Source organism: Alligator mississippiensis, chromosome 1, assembly GCF_030867095.1.
Source record: "Alligator mississippiensis isolate rAllMis1 chromosome 1, rAllMis1, whole genome shotgun sequence".
In the NCBI taxonomy this organism is placed as follows: domain Eukaryota; kingdom Metazoa; phylum Chordata; order Crocodylia; family Alligatoridae; genus Alligator; species Alligator mississippiensis.
This window is the reverse complement of record NC_081824.1, coordinates 5517262-5535174: the sequence shown is the minus strand read 5'-3', so window position 1 is coordinate 5535174 and position 17913 is coordinate 5517262. Positions and strand designations below refer to the sequence as shown.

Below are 17913 nucleotides of genomic sequence, written 5' to 3'. Positions count from 1 at the left end.
CCCAAAAGTGAAACGGTCGTGATCAGACTTTAAAGAAGAGGGAAACGGTGGGTTTTCTCTTGCAGGCTGTTGGAGTTCCAGTCTGCAAGGGGCTGCCCCTTGCGCACCCGCCCCATGCCCCATGCGCACCCACCCCCTGCCCCACACGCTGGGAGTCGGGAGTGAGGGGCGCTGGGTTGGGATAGGCCATCGGTGTTTACAGATGGGTCCTGTACAAAAAGGTTTGAGAACTGCTGGTCTATCTTATACCACACGCTTAACGTTTTGCATGTGTCCCATGGGACCTATGCCGTATTAGACATACAGGCCTTATGTGATCTGAAGGAAAAAGCCATAAATGAGCCTCTTGTCCTATTAACTCTGTTGATCTGTCTCATGGCTTTTTCTCCAGGGTGCTGTGGCACCTTCAGAGTGCCACAGCACGTCACACGATGTTAATGCTTTTTGGTGCGGAAACACCTACATGTGCTTCACGAGATGAACCTGGAGATTTCAAATAGGAATCTCGTGTCAAAACCGGTCTGATCTGCTGTGAGCTTTTTGAGTTCTTTGCAGCAGAAGACTCGCTATAGAGTTTTTCTGGATTCAAAAAATTGAGTGAAAGTTAGGAGCTGGCATTAGGGGTGTTGTGAGTCTAAAAATGTTGAGAACTACTAGTCTATCCAGTCTGTTAATGTCAACTCAGTTATGGGAAAGTGACCTGAATTAAATTCAGATTCCCACATAGTGAATAGAATTGTTAGAATATTTTACCTTCGGTTAAACCTTTGTAACGGCAGAATAACTGCTGAAACTAGGAACTCAGGTTCCTAATGGATCGCCAGCCTTGCGCTCTCATCCAAAGACAGTAGCACAGGATTTCACAGAATAAATTACTAAGTGTTTTATTTGTGATAAAGGGAAGGAACCTAACTGGAATCTGAATTTGCAGGATGGCTGTTAGACAAAACTCTAATGCGAGGGGAGTCAAATGTAAGGTCTGTGGGCTGAATCTGGCCCACTGGACTACCGTTGGGGCCAGCGGTGGGTATGGCTTGCTGCAGAATCCAGGGCTCTGGGGCCCCAGTAGACATGGCTGTCAGTGGTATTGAGTGTGAGTGAGGGCTGCTCAGTAAATAAAGCCTTCACTTGCCCTGTGGCTGCCTGGCCCGCTGCTGCTTGCTTTTGCCATGGTTAGTGCTGCTGGCTCATGACCACTTGTCCCACTTCCACTGTGATGGCTGCCCTGGGATGGATCCGGCCCACAAAGAGCCCCACTGAGTTTGACATCCCTGCTCTAATGAAAGAACCCAGTTCCCTCTTTGTTTCTGAAAAACAGAACAGCTAGACCACCCCGCCCCCCATGCTATTTTCATTTTTTTTTTTAGTAAAACCATCTTTGGAAAACAACCTCAGTAGAAATTCAAAACCTTAAAATTGTTTTTAGTTTAGATCAATGCTTATCGGGGTTTTGTATGCCTTGCTGTGCTGTGCAGTGTTAGCTGTGACACAACTAGCATTAGCTTTTAAGTAAACTCTTACAGCATCATTGTAAGACGCGTTCATCTATCTGTTAAGTTGTAAACAGGAATTTGGTACTTGCTCAACTGAGTTGTAGATAGGTGCGTGGCTTCCAGAGCGAGTACTATATAAAAACCTGACTACGAGAAAATAATTGGTGGTGCTTTCATTTTAGGCTGAAAACCAAGACATCGGCCAAATATGGACTCTCAGCACAGCCTCGTTTGGTTGACATCATTGCTGCAGTTCCACCTCAGTACCGCAAGGTGTTGGTACCCAAACTGAAGGCAAAGCCTATTCGAACTGCTAGTGGGGTGAGCATAGTATATTTACATCTAAAGGCACATCTAAATATCAACCATTGTAAAGATGCTGCTTGTCCCAGTAGCTTTAGTGAGGTTTGTTTGTGTTAACAGCTTCCTCTGCTGTCACTTCCCTGGTGGTGTGGGCAAGGTGAGATTACAAAGCACCTCACCAAGAAGGGAAGTGGGGGGGGCAACAACCTCAGTTTGTTAGCCAGGTTGGCATGACTTGCTCTCACTGGTCACCCTGCAAACAATACCCACTAAAACTTAAGCCTTTATACTGCTGCTAGCTAGGTCATTAATGGTTTAGTAACGAGATGTTAATAATTTCTAAAAACTGTTCGTTAGAAAGATGGTCAGGGTCAAACGGTGGTAACACTTAACTACAGCTAACAATCGGGTAAATGTTTTGAGTTTTAATACATGCGCAAATGCAAAATTAAAAAAAAATACTAGAGAAGTATGTTATGGAGGCCATTCCCTATGGCAGTGCAGGGATTAACTGTGCTGTTGCAATCGCAAATGAACAGATGCTTGGGAGGTTGGACAGTCACGTCTTCAGATTTTATTTCTCTTTTCACATAAAAGGGAAACTAATGCCTTACATTGATCCCATCCACACAAATTTCTTTTCTTTTCCTCTTTGAGAAGCTGTGAGAGACCATGGGAGAAAAGGTTACTTGGGAGTGCAGGGAGTTGCTTTCCGTGCAGTGGTGGCACCAGATAGTGCTGTACTGATGCCTGCTCAGCGTATGGCATCTCCCAAACCAGAAGCATTGTTGGTACCACAGCAGAGTTTATTGGTGTGCACGTAGCACCATGCAAAGACCATTGTGTGAGAGGTGGTTTGGAAGATAATGCCTGTGGAATAGGAGCTGGATGTCTCGACACAGTGCTGCCTGGTCCTATAACTGAGCCATCTAGATGTACTCCATCACAGCAAGAGATGAATGTATATTTTTTCCTTTTCTGTGTTTGCTTTGTTTTTTATCTCCTCAGTGTCTGTTGTGAATTTCCTGTGCCCAAAGTGCAGTAGTTTGTCCCAATGAGGACTGAATGTTACTCTGTCTCTTGGCAGTGTGCCTATGATGTCAAACTTGACATGGGTACTCTACTTCTAAAAGTAGTCCTATACAGCAGAAACATGGCCTGCTGCTATACCACACTGAACCGTGAATAGCCCTTTTAGCATTGGCATTGCTATGCTACTGTTACGTTTGATGCTGATCAGTTTTGTCACAGCAAGTACCTTTTCTCAAAAAGACCTAATGTGCAAGCATTTTAGAAATAAAACTGAGTTGGAGAAAAATTAAAATAGTCCCCACATGTGCCTGTCTGTACAATTCCAGGATGCGTTTAGTTTTTGTAATACTATTGATTATAATTTTTATTTTATGCAACTCTTCTTATTACAGATTGCTGTTGTTGCTGTGATGTGCAAACCACACAGGTGTCCACACATTAACTTTACAGGAAACATATGTGTGTAAGTATGACAGTTTGGATAACTGAAGGAGGACTGTTTTTCAGTGTCCTTAATAAATCTAGTTATGTGCTGCATCATACTACCTTTCTGGGTTCTTAAAAGGTTATCTTGTGCATCACAGAGCAGCTTCCTTTCCAAATGAGTGAAAAATGAAAGTAAGTTGGATTAAAATCTGCCTTGCAGATACATGTGTGACGTGCAGAAGCAGATCCTGTGTTTTACAGTTTTTCATTGGAAGCACAGTTTCTTTAATAGGTGAAATTTACTTGAGGGCTTGAATGAGTAAGATGATCAGAATTTAGACCTTGCTGTGTCAGATGAAAACTATTTGAGTACTTTTTTTTCATTTAGTATTTTTATAAATCTTAGGGCCCTTTTATGTGTTAAAATTAAAGATGGATGGAAACCAGTTAGACCTGTTACTCATTTATTTTCAAGCACCAACGTGGTAGCTGGTTGACTTTCTTTATAGCTGGATAGTCATTTTTATGGCATGATAATTACTTTGCATCTGTGGCTGATCTAAATTTATTGTGTGATTAACCAGTTAAATGTGTGATAATTACTTAGCATGGGTGGCTAGCCTTACTTTGCATGTGTGGCTAGTCTAAATTTATAGCCTAATTAATTAGTTAATTGCATAATATATATAATGTGGTAGAGGTTTAAGTTATCCTGGGATAGGGTTCTGTGTTCCTTTGAGGAAATCGGAGCCATTCAGTCCTGTTTAGTTTGTGCAAAGGTTTTAATATTTTCTATAAAGGGCTGAAGAGTTTTTTCACCTGGGTTCAACATGTCTGTTCTGATGTCTAAAGCCGAGAGAGAAGCACAGAGTGAAAGGGCTCTTGGTGGCTGCCTGGGTGTTAGGAAAATATTTTTTGGGCTGTACTAGTTTGCATCTTTGAATGAATAAACCATGCCTTATGGGAAGAATGAAGAAAAGGCTTTGACTTGGGTTTTAGTCCTTGCTGGGATGGTGAGGGAGCTCACAAGCCTACACACTCCCGTTTGTTTAAGTTATACTAAGAGTTCTAAATTACAGAATTCGCAGTTCTAAATAATTTACTACGATGTCCTTCCTTCCAAGGCCCAGCTGCCACATCATGTATTACATTAATATTTTCTCACTTTCAGATGCCTCCAGAGAAAAGTTTAACTTGTTACAAACAAAGGTCTGTGGCTAGTCCTTGTAAATTGAGCTATTTTAAACCAGTGTAAATGTTTGCTACAAATTGGTGAGTGTCGTTGGAGATGTAGTGGTGGAGCCCTCAGATACCTGTTGTGCAAGGGAGCCTTCCCCAGCTGAGCTTGACATCAGCCTGCCCACCTGTCTAGGGCAGTCTGCCCTGTCTCGCCTGCTGTGCCTTTCCTGTTACATTAAATGTGATGTTAGTCTAAGCAGGAAGCTGCCTATTCTAAGCCCTGATGCCAAGGGCAAAATACACAGCTCCGACCTTCCCTTTACCATGTCCCATGCCTCGCAGATGGCCTCCAAACAGTTGACACTCGCTTAGCTCTCTCTAGGGTCGGACTCTGTCCCTATTTTTGGTCTTCTACACTCATCCCATAACTGGGTCTTGCTCACACTGCCCTTTTTCCTGGGTCACACTCATTCTTGCCCCACCATGAGCCACATGCACTCTGCCCTACTCTGTATATCCCTTCAGGCTTCCTCTCTCACGCTTGGTCCTGACCCCTCGCAGACCTTCAGGCTGCACTCTACGACGGGGTGTCAGGCCTACTGCCCCACACTCTGGGCTGATTTCAGCCCCTGGCCCTCTCTGGCCCTGGGCATCTCAAACTCAGCCTGTGACCCACTCAGACCTTGGGTGTCCTGTGACATGCCTGGACCTCTCACTAGGCCTCGCTCTGAATTCAGGCCAATTCCCACTGGCCTTAGGCCTCGGGCTCTCCTGGCCCCCATGGTCTTGCCCATAAGCCCTGCTCTCTCATGCATTGGGCCTCGGGCCCTCCTGGCGCCTCTGCTGTTGTCCAAACCTGTTGTTTTTGTGTCAGGGTGTGGTCCCTTACCCTATCCCCTCCACAGGGTCACCTGCATGGCAGCACTGGTTGAGGCTTTCCGGAGCTCCATACTCACTTTTCACCAAGGAGGTACAGGTGTGGTAGGGGTCCACCTTGGGCCCTTCTGTATATCAGTCTTCTCACACCAGGCATGCCGGGAGCCCCACAGATCTTCTACAAAACAACCCTTTACTTCATTGGGCTTATCTGAGCCCCTCCAAAGACCCCTCCAGGGTCAGCCCCACTCCTTGGGTTTCCCCAGGCCTTTCCTTAGTCACCCATACTCTCAAGAGTTCTCTTCAGGGGCTTACCTAGCCCCTCCGTAGGACCACAAACTTCTGCTCGGGCTGGCCTGCATCTTCTCTAGGCCATCCTGGCCCTCTCCCTTGGGCCTCTGTGTACACAGCCTCTTACTATAGGTTGGCCTTTCCACAGCCCCGGGCCCTCAACCCCCTACTAAGGGCTCTGGACCCCACCTGGGTCCCTAGGAATTTCCTCCTTCCCCATAGTTCCTATCCTAACCTCCAGATGGTCATGTTTCGGGAACAGACTCTTCCAGCTGCACAATGTTACTCCATCAGCTGCTCAGTTGCAACTGCCAGCCCTGCTCCCTGGGCCTGGTCTTATCTTCAGGCTGCCAAACCCTCCTCCAATCAGGCGGCCTCATGGCTGTCACGTGGCCACTTGATTGTCTCTGCTCTCACCTGCTCAAGTCCCTTAAAGTGGTGGGCACCAAAGGTGCACCGCCACACCTGTGAACAAACGTTGAGGGGGAAAAACGTGAGGGTAGTGAGAGTTAGGAAAGTGAGAGATTTTCAGGAACTGAATTAAATATTTATACTTAATTGGGAAATGAAATAGCCGTACCCTTACAACAGCACATATTTATAGTAAAAACTGGCACTTGTCTTCTCTGAGGGGGTAGTATTCTGTCATCAGTATGTTTTCACTAGCTCAGTGCATGCTGTGATCTTACATCCACAGGTCTGGAAATCTGAGTGAAAGTGGATGTTTCAGGAAATTTAGAAAACAAAAAAATTAACTTTTGATACAGTCATGTTCCTTAAAAATGTTGTTTAGTGTAGATACCTTCTCAGACATTGAGTTCTGCTCTCTGAGTGTATTTAAAGTTGTGCCTTCTGGCTTCAGAGATTAAATTCTGCCTTTTTTTCTCTGAAAGATCTTTTAGTGTGCTGTTGCTGTTCTATTTGAAACATTTCAGTTACTTGAATTTGATGCAAACAAATGGATTCAGGTTGTATCAATTTAACCAAGGGTTTAATTTGGCCTGTCAAGTCTTTGTTATTGCTGTTGATGCAAGTGGAGGTGTGCAAGCGGAGTTTACTGGAGAGACAAAAGAAGGATCATCAATGTATTTTGATTCAAGGCATACAAAGCTCTTTGGGTAAATCCAATATCTTTTATTAGACCAACTCCGATAATTGGAAACATTCTTCTTTGCAAGCTTTGTGGTACAATTACCCTTCGTCAGGCAGAGGAAGTGTCTGCAGTTGGTCTGTGATCTTCCTGAACAGAGTAGTAAAGCACCCAGAGGCCAGTACGTATGCAAGAAGGCTAGTCAGTTAAAATGTAAATTGGGTTGGTCAATAAGCGAGGGGAGTGGAATAAAAGTACAGTAAAAGCTCTGTTATCTGGCATCCCCTGGGAATGGGGGATGCCGGATAACAAAATATGCCAGTTAATTGAGCAGCCCGAACAGGTGTCCTTGCCTGTTCTGGCCACCGCTTCTCCCGCCATGTCCGGGATGTCGCCACCCCTCCTGTGGGACAGGGAGGTGGGCCCCACGTAGCCTGTTATGCCCCCAGGCCACGGGGGCTCAGCAATGCAGGCTGCTTTGTCCTGGGCCATGGGGGCTTGGAGAAACTGGAAGTGCCACGGTGAGCTCTTCCGGTTTCACTTTTCCTTACAAGCTGGCATGCCGGTTAACAGAACATGCCAGCTTGTAAGGTGCCGGTTACTGGAGACTTTACTGTAGCTGGTAAAAAGTGGAGGGTTTACCTGGGGAGTCACATGTTAGGCATAGAGGTCCACCGATACATCAGTCCATATCATATCGGCACTGATAAAAAGAAAATTGACGTTATTGGCGTTTGGCTTTTTTTGCCTCATGTGGTCGATTAATGTTGCCAGTAAATGCCACATGCATGCGTACAGCTGCAGCCTGCCCACAGCCAGCCCAGCAGCTTGGACAGCAGTGTCTGGCTGGTAAGTCTGTTGTGGGGAAGGGGCGGGAGGGAGGGAAGAGGCATGGTAGGGGTGCAGATTGAGGTCCCCTTCGGTGAGGGAGGGAGTGGGGCTGGAGCAGGGGCAGGTGTTGCCCAGCCGGGGTGGAGCAGGGCATGGGACAGAGCTCTGAGCAGCTCGTTCGGGGGATCCGGGAGGAGTGGGGGATGGCTCCTGCTGCTCCACTTGCCAATATGCAGCCTGGCAACTTGGAGAGCAGTGTCTGGCTGGTAAGTCTGTTTGGGGGAAGGGGTGGGGGAGGGTGGCAGATTGAGGCCCCTGCGGTGAGGAAGGAAGTGGGGCTGGAACAGGAATAGGTGCTGGACAGAGTCGCAAGCAGCTCGCCCAGGTGATGTGGCTCCTGCCACTATGTAAACCCCCTGGGGAGGTACAGGAGGGCGTGTGGCTCCCCGGATCTGTGCATAGGGCAAAGGTGGGCTGCCACTGCAGGGTGGCCCAGGGGTGGTGCTGGGCTCTTCCTGGAGGTAGGTTAATTTGGGGCTGCACTCCTCCAGTGCTGCCGCTGCCTGGCCTGAGCGCAGCCCTGGCCCAGCCCCCGCCACCGGCCCCAGCGGCAGCCCGCCCTCACCCCCTGCACAGATCTGGGGAGCACACTTCGTGCCCGCTCACTGCACATGCATTCTGTGCCCCCCTCGCTACACACACATATGGGCGTGTACCCCTGCTCCTTGTTGCTGGCTCCTGCCAGCTCCCCCTGGGTCCTACTGCCCTTGTCTCCTGTCAGCTTTGACAGGCAGCCAGGAGCAAATAAATATTAATTTTCTCAATTTTTTAGGGGCCCTGTAGGCTGGATAGAATGGCCTGGCAGGCTGGATTCGGCCTGCAGGCCATATTTTGCCTAGCCCTGTTATAATATGTCATAAATCCAGGGTCTGTATTTAGTCCATGATTTTTTGTATCCAGTAGATTGATTGATGAAGTGAAGTTCATAGGTTTGTCTGTGAAAGATGTTTTTTGATTTGGATGGTATTTTTAGTCGCTTGGAATGTCAAGATTTTGCATGTAAATTAGTAGCATGATGACTGCTCTGTTAGCGTGGTGGTTGGGGTGTGCAACATGTACTACAAGAATTGAGGGAATTCCCACACTCCTGTGACAGGTCATCTTTGGACTTTGAATTAACCATGGAACTTGTAATCCTGAGAAGTAAACTGCAGATATTTTGGAACAAACAGGAACCAGTATTCCTTTGAGTTACCTATTTCTTGTGGAAGGCAACTAATGTACCAGGCCTTTCCTGATTACGCAGTGCTAGGATACTTGGTAATCCAACTGCATGCGTGGTCTTAGAGATTAATTTAAGAAAAGTCTTTGGGTTTAGTAGTAGCAATTCACATTCAGCTACTGCGCCATTGTCCAGCATGAATACCCTTGGCTGGCTCAAATGTTGGCTGACTAAACAATATGTCTGTGAATTCATGGAATGACGCATACAGTGTGGTTTTCCAATATTTAGATAATTAAAATTGTAACGATAGATGGGAGTGAAAGGCATATTTCTGTAACTGGATGTCATATCTATTTATATGTTTGTATAAATGTGACATCCTAAATGTTTGGTGGAAATTGAAACTGGGAACTGTCATTTTCATTTTCTAGATAGAAGATAGCTTATTTAAATGTTGAGGCTTGGAAAATATTTTATTCTTTTACGTGTTTAGAATTGTTTGCACGTTTGCCTTGCATTTTTAATAATTGTTCTAGTTCAACCCTGTAGACCTGTTTTTCTGAAATGAAAAATGTAGCTTATTTGAAATGGGAGATATATAGCATAAGCTTTCATGAGCCTGAGCTTATTTCATCAGTGAGCTGGGGCCCACAAAAGCTGAAGCTACGCGTCTCTGATTTGGTTAGTCTGAGGTGTAAATCCACCTGCTTTCTGCCTGACTTCAGATAAACGCAGCTGGCTGCCGTTCTCGGTTTATTTGAAATGTCAGGATTATGGAATGCATTTGCTGTTCTTTTTTCTTTTTTTAAGTAGAAATGTATAAAGTTGTGTCCACCTAAACTAACCATTTGATAGGTCTAGATTTCTTATAATTTTCCTCTGTTTCCACCGCTCCTCAAATCATTTAAGTCAATGTCTGTGTGTTTAAATCGTAGCCTAATGCAGCTTTAATAGTCTCAGATAAACTGAAAGACCATTTTTGTTACTTTATCTTTCTCATGGGTGCAAGTTTTCTCTAACTTCTAATTTTTATTTTATTTTATTTTTTATATTTGCAGGTACTGCCCCGGTGGACCTGATTCTGATTTCGAATATTCAACACAGTCTTACACTGGATATGAGGTACTGCCTTGAATGTGACTGTCTGTTGTGCTGTAGTGTCACAGTTTGTCTTTGAAATAGGGACACAGGCTCCTTTTTATTTTTATGGAGTCTTTTTTCTTTAAACATGTACTCCTCCTTTGTAGCAAGAATTGGGGAGGGAGCCGGGGGGACCCTTCCATGTTATAAGACATTCCTTACATTGGGAGACTTGAATTAGTTCTAACATTTGTTTTCTCTCTAGACTACTTTGTTGGCATCTTTCACACTTCCTGTACTATCTTTCAAAAGCTCAAGATAACTTTGTCTTCCTTTTAATTTCATTCTTTTTATTTTGAGACGGATTAGTTTTCTTCTTTGTCTTGTTCTCAAATGCTTTTGAACTTCAACATCCAGTGCCAGCGTGATTTGTTTGCCTCACAGTGGGCCATGAAAACGGCTCAGTGGAAACTCGCATATGGTTCTGTTTAAAAATGGGATCTTGAAGCATTTTAAATCTCAAAGTAAAACAAGAAGATTCACCTTTGAAATAACTCACTTGATTTAATGCCTCTGGACAAACCCCACTTCATATATCGCGAATATGTTTCTGTATTTGCGGCCACACTAATTTACATGCAGTGTAGCGCAGAATGTCTTTCTCTCCTGCTGCCTTGCAAAATTTTAATAGCAGTGCCATAGTGAGAAACTGAATTACCAAGACTATTATATTGATAAAATATGTTTCACTGTATCTCCTAGTACGTTATGAAGTGTCAAACTAAACTAAAGTAATGTGTCTGTCTCTAAAGAAATAAAACCTAAGTAGACATGGATATAGTGTCCCTGGGTTGTTAATTTTGTTTGTTTGCTAATACACTGTATTCAGTGATTGAGTCATTTGTTACCCAGTAATTGGTGCCAAATAGAGATTATTTAACTAGAACTTTCCCATTCATGCTTACTTGGAAACAGGAGTTTATGTATTTATTTAGCACTGAGAGGTTTTGACACCATACAAAATAAAACGGTAATACCTGTCCCAAGGGGTTTGCAACGTGAAAGGTATGGAGAGCATGGGGTGCATTATAAAATGGAAAGGAGACTATAACTTTCCTGTGATATTAGTAATAGGTCATAACAAGCTCTGCGGTTTTTCACTTCATAAGCTAGTGCATTCTTTCTTCTGAGAGTGAGAAGATGTCATTCTTTACACGGGAAGAACTGTGGGAGAAAAAGGACAAGTCAGCTTAGAGGAAAGAAAGTAATAAAATATCAGGACCGGTACCATGTTGCTGCATTCATTGAGAATTTCTGCTTTGCCCTTTTCTGGAGAAAGTATTCAAAGGCAAACTTTTTTTTCAATCGGATGACATCATCAGGACAAAACATCAGTTTAAGAAACTGGATTTAAATGTGCTAAATTTTAGCAAACTACAACTAGATAGGCCCTAAGAGTTTGAATTTTTAATAACTAGATGTCTGTGAAGTTTGAAGCCACTTGCTAAAGATTTACACATTTCTGTTTTCTTCTGTGTTAAAAATAAGCTTTAAAAATGAACCTCTTTGTTTTTCATAGCCAACATCAATGAGGGCCATTCGTGCCAGGTATGACCCTTATCTCCAGGCGAGGCATCGAGTTGAACAGGTAATGATTTGCAATGCTAGGGACACGCTGAGTTTTGTGAAAATGAAAGGCATAATGAAAAGAGTATTTTTTATATAGGACAGTTATGTTGGGGAATGGGGGGAGGCGTAGAAAGAGAGAGGTTTTGAATGGCATCTTGTTCTTTTTGTTAAAATTTCAGGTTTTTTTAAAAAGGAAAAAAAAGATCTTATTAATTATTAGGGCCTCAAAATAATTATCCTGAAGATATTGTTGAAGCCACAAAATCCAATGTTTCCTGTTCCCTATATTGGATTTTTTTTTGTGTGTGATGATTTTATGCTTTTGTAAATTTGCAAATTGGAATGATGATATATCAGAATGCTATTGTTATTCTTGCTTTATGTGAACTGTTCCAATAACAACATCAAACACTTAACAATTTAGAAAAACATCCTAAAATCTGCACACCTTTTCCTATGGCTGTTCCCATCCAGCTCTTGATCATTAGTCTTCAATAATAGCAAATGGACTTGGGATCAAACTCTAGTGGCTCTTATTGTCTGTTTTTTTTCCCTGACTGCAGAATTTCTTCTATTTCTCTCTTTCTTATTTCCTTTGAGGTTCCTCTTCCCACCTCTTTTCTTGTCTCTTCAGATGCTTCTTCTTTCCCTTCTGATGGGAAAAGAGGTGAAATTGCTATCCAAGGAAGAAGAGAAGAGAAAGGAGGAATAGAAGTGGCCATTTGCTACCCTGTAGTAGTTTCTGGTGCTTGGGGGCAGAAACTGCAGGTTAGGGGGGGAAATTTCAGTTATTCAAGACAATGGGATGTGGACCTAGTCCACAAAATACACACACCCACGCACTTCATTTTCTCCAACACACACACACGCACGCACACCATTTTCTGTCTCATTGTTCATTTGTCAGTGCAGTAAGTTGTAGGATCCAGTTGTTCACAAGATTTAGTTCTTTAGTCCCCAAAGCAAGAATCTAAAGTTCTCAAATTTAAACCCAGATTATGATCAATTTTAAACTTTGATTTACATTAATAATATGCTAATTAGTATCTAATTACTAATGTAGGATCTAATTAATATTAATGTAAAACCATTCCTAATTACTAATGATCCTACATTAGTAATGATGTAATGTTAATTAATTAGTATCTAATTACTAATGTAGGATCTTAAGATGCTATCTTAAATGCTGCTTGGAACTGGTGCTTTTTAGATTGTCCTCCTTATGCTCTTTCAGAAGAAGGATCGTTTTTATATCATGGTAAATTTATAGCAAAACTGTTGCTTTTGATGTATTATTGATTTGGCATTATAACTGGAAAATATGAAAACTTGGTATTGAGGAATTAATTATACACTTCATTTCGGAGTTGAAACTTTTCTTGCGACTCTAACAATTTAGCAACAAGTAACCTTCTGGTATTTATTTATTTATTTTTTTCCAGCTGAAGCAGCTGGGCCACAGTGTGGATAAAGTGGAGTTCATTGTGATGGGAGGAACATTCATGGCCCTTCCTGAAGACTATAGAGACTACTTCATCCGAAATCTGCACGATGCTTTATCGGGGCACACTTCCAACAACGTAGCTGAGGCTGTCAGGTGAGCAGCTCTGAAGTCCTAAGCACTTATTTTTTAGATAAATCCTTCAAGTGGTGTAAAAAAATCACATATTGAATACAAAAATTCAGGACCGCATTTTCTAACGTATGTTTAAAAATAGAAATCCAAAAATACTTAGACACATGCTAAAAATGTCTTCTGTTTCAGTGGCGCTGAGCACCCACAACCTCTACTGGTAGAAAACAAGGCCACTGGTAATGTGCTTAATCACAGGCCAAATGATCCAGGAGTGGGTGCCCAAGATGGAAAACGTTTGCCATAAAATGTGCCCGGCTGTGTAGAAATAGGCATTGTATCAAGCAAACGTTCCTTGCTTTGGAGTTTAGTCTGTTCTTTACCCTCAGAAACCCCAAACCTTTTGTTGTGTCCACAGAGGAGTTAATAGCAACAATGACTCTTTTTAAAAATATAAAATAAAATACCATATTATCTCATATACAACACGTCTGAGAATAAGGTACGCACATTGGTTTTTTGAAAGGCAGAATGAAGGGAAAAAACCAACTGAGTAGCAGCAGCAGCTGGGGGTCAAGCCTGCTTAGCGTTCTGCTTTCTGTTGATCATGTGTAGAGTTACTTTTGTTTTTGCCTGGAAGAAGCGTAAGCAGCAGAAACTGTCTACTATGTGTCCTCATTTGTAATGCATGCCCCGATTTCCAGTACCTGTTTTTTGGAAAGAAAGTGTTTTATGTGAGAAAATACAGTATGCAACTTGTTAAGAGATCAGATTTAAATAATGACTCTTCTGGGGAAGCAAAGGAACAAACATATTCTTAATTTAGTTTCTGAATCATTTAACTAGGTTTCCATGTTACCTCTTTAAAGGGAGGGTGGCCTGCAGGTGGTCACTGAGGAAAATCTCATGCACATACTGAGAGGTTGAGTCAACACAACATTTATTCTTAAAGGAGTCTTGCAGATTCAGGCCCTTTCCCCTTAGTGCTGATGCACTGAATTGTCAGCAGCCTCAAAACTATATTACTTTCCTTTTCCCTTGATGCATGATTTTGTGGGGACTGAATGCGTTGGGGCTTTGAGGAAGATAGACTGGATGGTTAAGAAAGCTGTGTTTAATTAATCTCAGCTCTTGCTAGGGGTGCACTGCAGGCAAGATATGGCTGTCGTGCCTCTTTCAACAGGGAACAAAAGCAGAGTTTTGAGAACATTTGTATCGGCTCTCGGTTTCACCGTGCTGCAATCATGGCACTGCGAAGACAACTTCTTGCAGTTCAGGAGACTTCAGCGACACAGGACTCCTCTTCTAGAGGCAATCCTAAATGCATCCTGTGTATGAATGTTCCTTCTGTAACAGTATTTCATTGTAACGTCCAAAGGGAACATTAGATCCTGTAGTCTGACCTCCTCTATATCATGGGCCATTATATTTTACTTGGCTTTCCTGTACTGAGCTAGCAACGTGTTTTACAGAAGCTTATCTTCAGGGAAGCAATCTAGTCTCTGGACCTCAGCTAGCTCACTCCAATGATTTATTACCTTCATTGTAAAAGCAAAGAAAAGTGCTCGTTTCTGATTTGAATTTTTGGTATCAGCTTCTAGCCAAGCTTCCAGCCACTGATTCTTGCTGTGCCTTTTTGTGCTAAATTAAAAGGATCTATATTATCCGGTAATTTTTTTTTTTCATGTGGAGATGTATACAGACAAATTTTCTCCTCAGTTGCCTTTTTGATAAGGAAAGCTGAGTGACCTCTTCCAGTTTCTCGCTGCAAGACATTTTCTTCAGCCTTCAAATAATTTTTCTGGCAATTGTGTGCACCATGTTCACTATTATTCCCTGTGTCTTCCAGTTTTCTGGTATTGATTTCCCTGATAGCATTTACAGAAGTAAATTGCCAGCTGACTAACCAAAGATCACATTAGCCTTTTCTGCCACAGCATTGCACTGGGAGCTCATATTCAGCTGCTTGCTACTGTGACCTCCTAGATCCTTTTTACAGTCCTTTTTTTTTTTTCCAGGACACAATACTCAATTCTGGAGGTGTGACTGCATCACTGTTCCTAGATGTATAACTTTCCATTTGCTTCTGCTGAATGCTGTTTGCTTGAGCACTTCCAAGTGATCCTGATCGTATGACTACCCTCCCGTTATTCGCTGTTCTTTGCCAAACCACTCTGTCATCTGTAAGGTTTCATCAGCAGTGATGTTATTTACTTCCAGATCACTGATGAAAGTGTTCAGTAGTAGCAGTCTGGCTTAGTGTCATATCAGTAGGAATGTAGGACTGGAAGGAACCTCCTAGGCCAGAGTCTTCTCCCTTGTGTTTTAGACATATAATAACTCACATAAACTTATCAAGCTTCCTATTAGTTATGCTGCTGTTGTCCTCTGCAGGCAGGAGGGCTGTTCTGTACTATTGCTGCTCAGATGGTTAGAGAGTTTTCAAATTCCTTCAGTTTATTCATGGCCAGTTTGTACTTATCTGATCTTGTGCCAGCAGCGTGTTTCATTTTAAATAACCGCTCACCCCTCATTGTTTTACAGAGAACAGCAGAGTCCAATTTCAGCCATTCTTTTGGTAGGCTAAGTAGGCTAAGCTCCTTTGCCTTTTCAGAAAGGTCCTCTATTCCCTTGGTTATTGTAATAGCCCTCTGCACCAGTTCCAGTTTAAATTAGTGCGTCTTGAATATCGGTGGCTGGAATATTACACAGTATTCTGGACGAGGTCTCATTGTTGCATCATACAAGGGAATTAATATTTTTCTATTGGTACTGGAAATGCCTATCCTGATTAAACTTAGGATTGCCCTTTTCACAGCCACTTCACTTTGATGGCTCATACTCTCCTGTGAGTGTGAGTCAACCGATCCCTTAGTGTACAGCGGAAATTTTTTTTATTGCTCCCTAAGTGGTATATTGTATTGCATCCTATTAAATTTTATTTCATTTCTATTACTCATATCCTTGATGTCATCCAGTGCTTTCTATATGTTAGTTTGACAGCTCTTCTGTGTTGATGATGCCTTACATCTTTGTGGTGGCAGCAGATTTCATTAGCATACCCTTCTTCTTTGTGCCAAGGTCATTAATGGTAAATGTCCCAAGAATTTTTTTGCAGTGCCCTTGCAGAAACACCCCCATTCAATGATGATTCTTCATTGATGACTAATATGAAAACTTTAATCAGCCTTACTTAATCAAACTTATAAAACCAATTGGAGAATGTAATATTATTGGATGAGGCCTATTTTCTTTAGAACAGTATTGACTGGCACTGGTTATTCCTAACCTTTAGATCTCTATTGATTAAACAATCCTGTGTCAGTATTTCTGTTTTGCCTGTGACTGTCAAGGTTGCTGGCTAGTACGTCAAAGAGCTCTGAGCAGCCACAAGATTTCATTTGCCTTTCCTCCTCTGTTTTAAGTTTTATTTCTTCCAAATAAAACAGCTTAAGGGCAAGGTTAGACAAATAGTTTGTATATTTGTGTTTCCTTTCTCTTAAGGGAAGGCAATTTACCACTGTTCAGCTTTAACTCTTTATTCGAATCGCATGGGAAATGTAAGTTACCTGGCACCTTACCCCAGACTGACGCAGGGCTAAGTTACTGCAGTTGAGCAGCACTTACTGTGGGATAGCAGTGGACAAACGAAACGGTTACTACAGATCAATTTGTGTGCTCTTTGTCGGCTCCCTAATATAAATTCCATACACAAACCGTATCTCTAGAAGTTTACTTCCTACCTCCGAGATCCTCTGAATGCAAGTGAAGGGGGTAGGCAAACATCCTCTATGCTGGTGATGCACATTGAGTTTGTGATCCCACATAACTTCCAGATCCTGCTTGGCAGTGCTACTGCTGGACAGTTTTCTTAGCATGTTGTATAATTGTGCATTTGGTTATTCCATAGGGCAGCATCTCTGTGGCTTGCCTCTGAGTTTAATTTTGTGATCTTTAGCCCAGCACTCCAATTTATCAAGATCCCTTTTCATTTTAATCCTGTCCTCCAAAGCGTTTGCAACCATGACCAGCTTTGTCACCTGTAAATGTTATCTGTATACTCTTACTCTCTGCTTCTGCGTCTATTGATAAAGGATTTAACAGTACAGGACTCAGACCAGAGGCTTGTGGATCACTTGAGACCTCCTACCAGTCAGACTCTATCCAGTAACACTTATTCGTTGCTTGAGGTTGTTCAGCCAGTTATATTCTCCACCTACCTAGTAATTCTGTTTAACTGATGTTGTTCCCACTTACATATGAGAATGGCATGTAGGTCTGTCATCTTATGCCCTCTGCATTCCCCTGATGTGTTAAATTCAGGAGTTTGTCAAAGGAAGAATCAAGTTGGTTTGGCTCACTTTGTTCTCAGCAAATGTGTGTTGGCTCTTCCTCCCCTTTGTACGTACAAACTGACTGTTTTATAAGATGATTCAGGAACTTCCCAGGTAATGAGTCAGACTGAGTGGTCTTAATTTGCCGTATTCTCTCTCTTTTTTTTTTTTTTTTGTGAAAGTGGGCATCACATTTACTCCATTCACTCCATTTACTCCATCTCATTTACATCCCAGTACTCTGGGACCTTACCTGTCATACCAGAGTCGTGCAGATATTATTTCCAGTGTCTTTTGAGATTCCAGTTACTTCCTTTAGCATCATGAGGCGAAGTCTACTAAGCGTTGATTTAAATTCATTCAAATTAGTCACATTCTTGATTTAGGAAAGGTGCAATTTCTAGTCTGATGGGCTTCCAGGCCCTTGGGTCTTGCTTTCTTTTATGCCACACAGTTTGGTTTCTGAGTCACAGCTTACAATCATGTCATCCTGGGACTTTTCCTATTCGCCTGGAAAGTGGACTAAGCCAGGTGAAGGGACCATTTAAACC

General features: G+C 42.6%; 1 protein-coding gene across 2 annotated transcripts in view; it reads left to right on the top strand.

The window, feature by feature from the left end:
• Window positions 1–17913, top strand: part of ELP3 (elongator acetyltransferase complex subunit 3) — a 119891-nt gene that overhangs the window by 1101 nt on the left and 100877 nt on the right. For both annotated transcript variants that reach the window (XM_006260260.4, XM_059728379.1), the window contains exons 3-7: window positions 1676–1814; window positions 3221–3291; window positions 9805–9868; window positions 11406–11474; window positions 12898–13052. In XM_006260260.4, the coding sequence (XP_006260322.1) occupies window positions 1676–1814; window positions 3221–3291; window positions 9805–9868; window positions 11406–11474; window positions 12898–13052 (498 nt within the window). The remainder of the gene's footprint in view (window positions 1–1675; window positions 1815–3220; window positions 3292–9804; window positions 9869–11405; window positions 11475–12897; window positions 13053–17913) is intronic.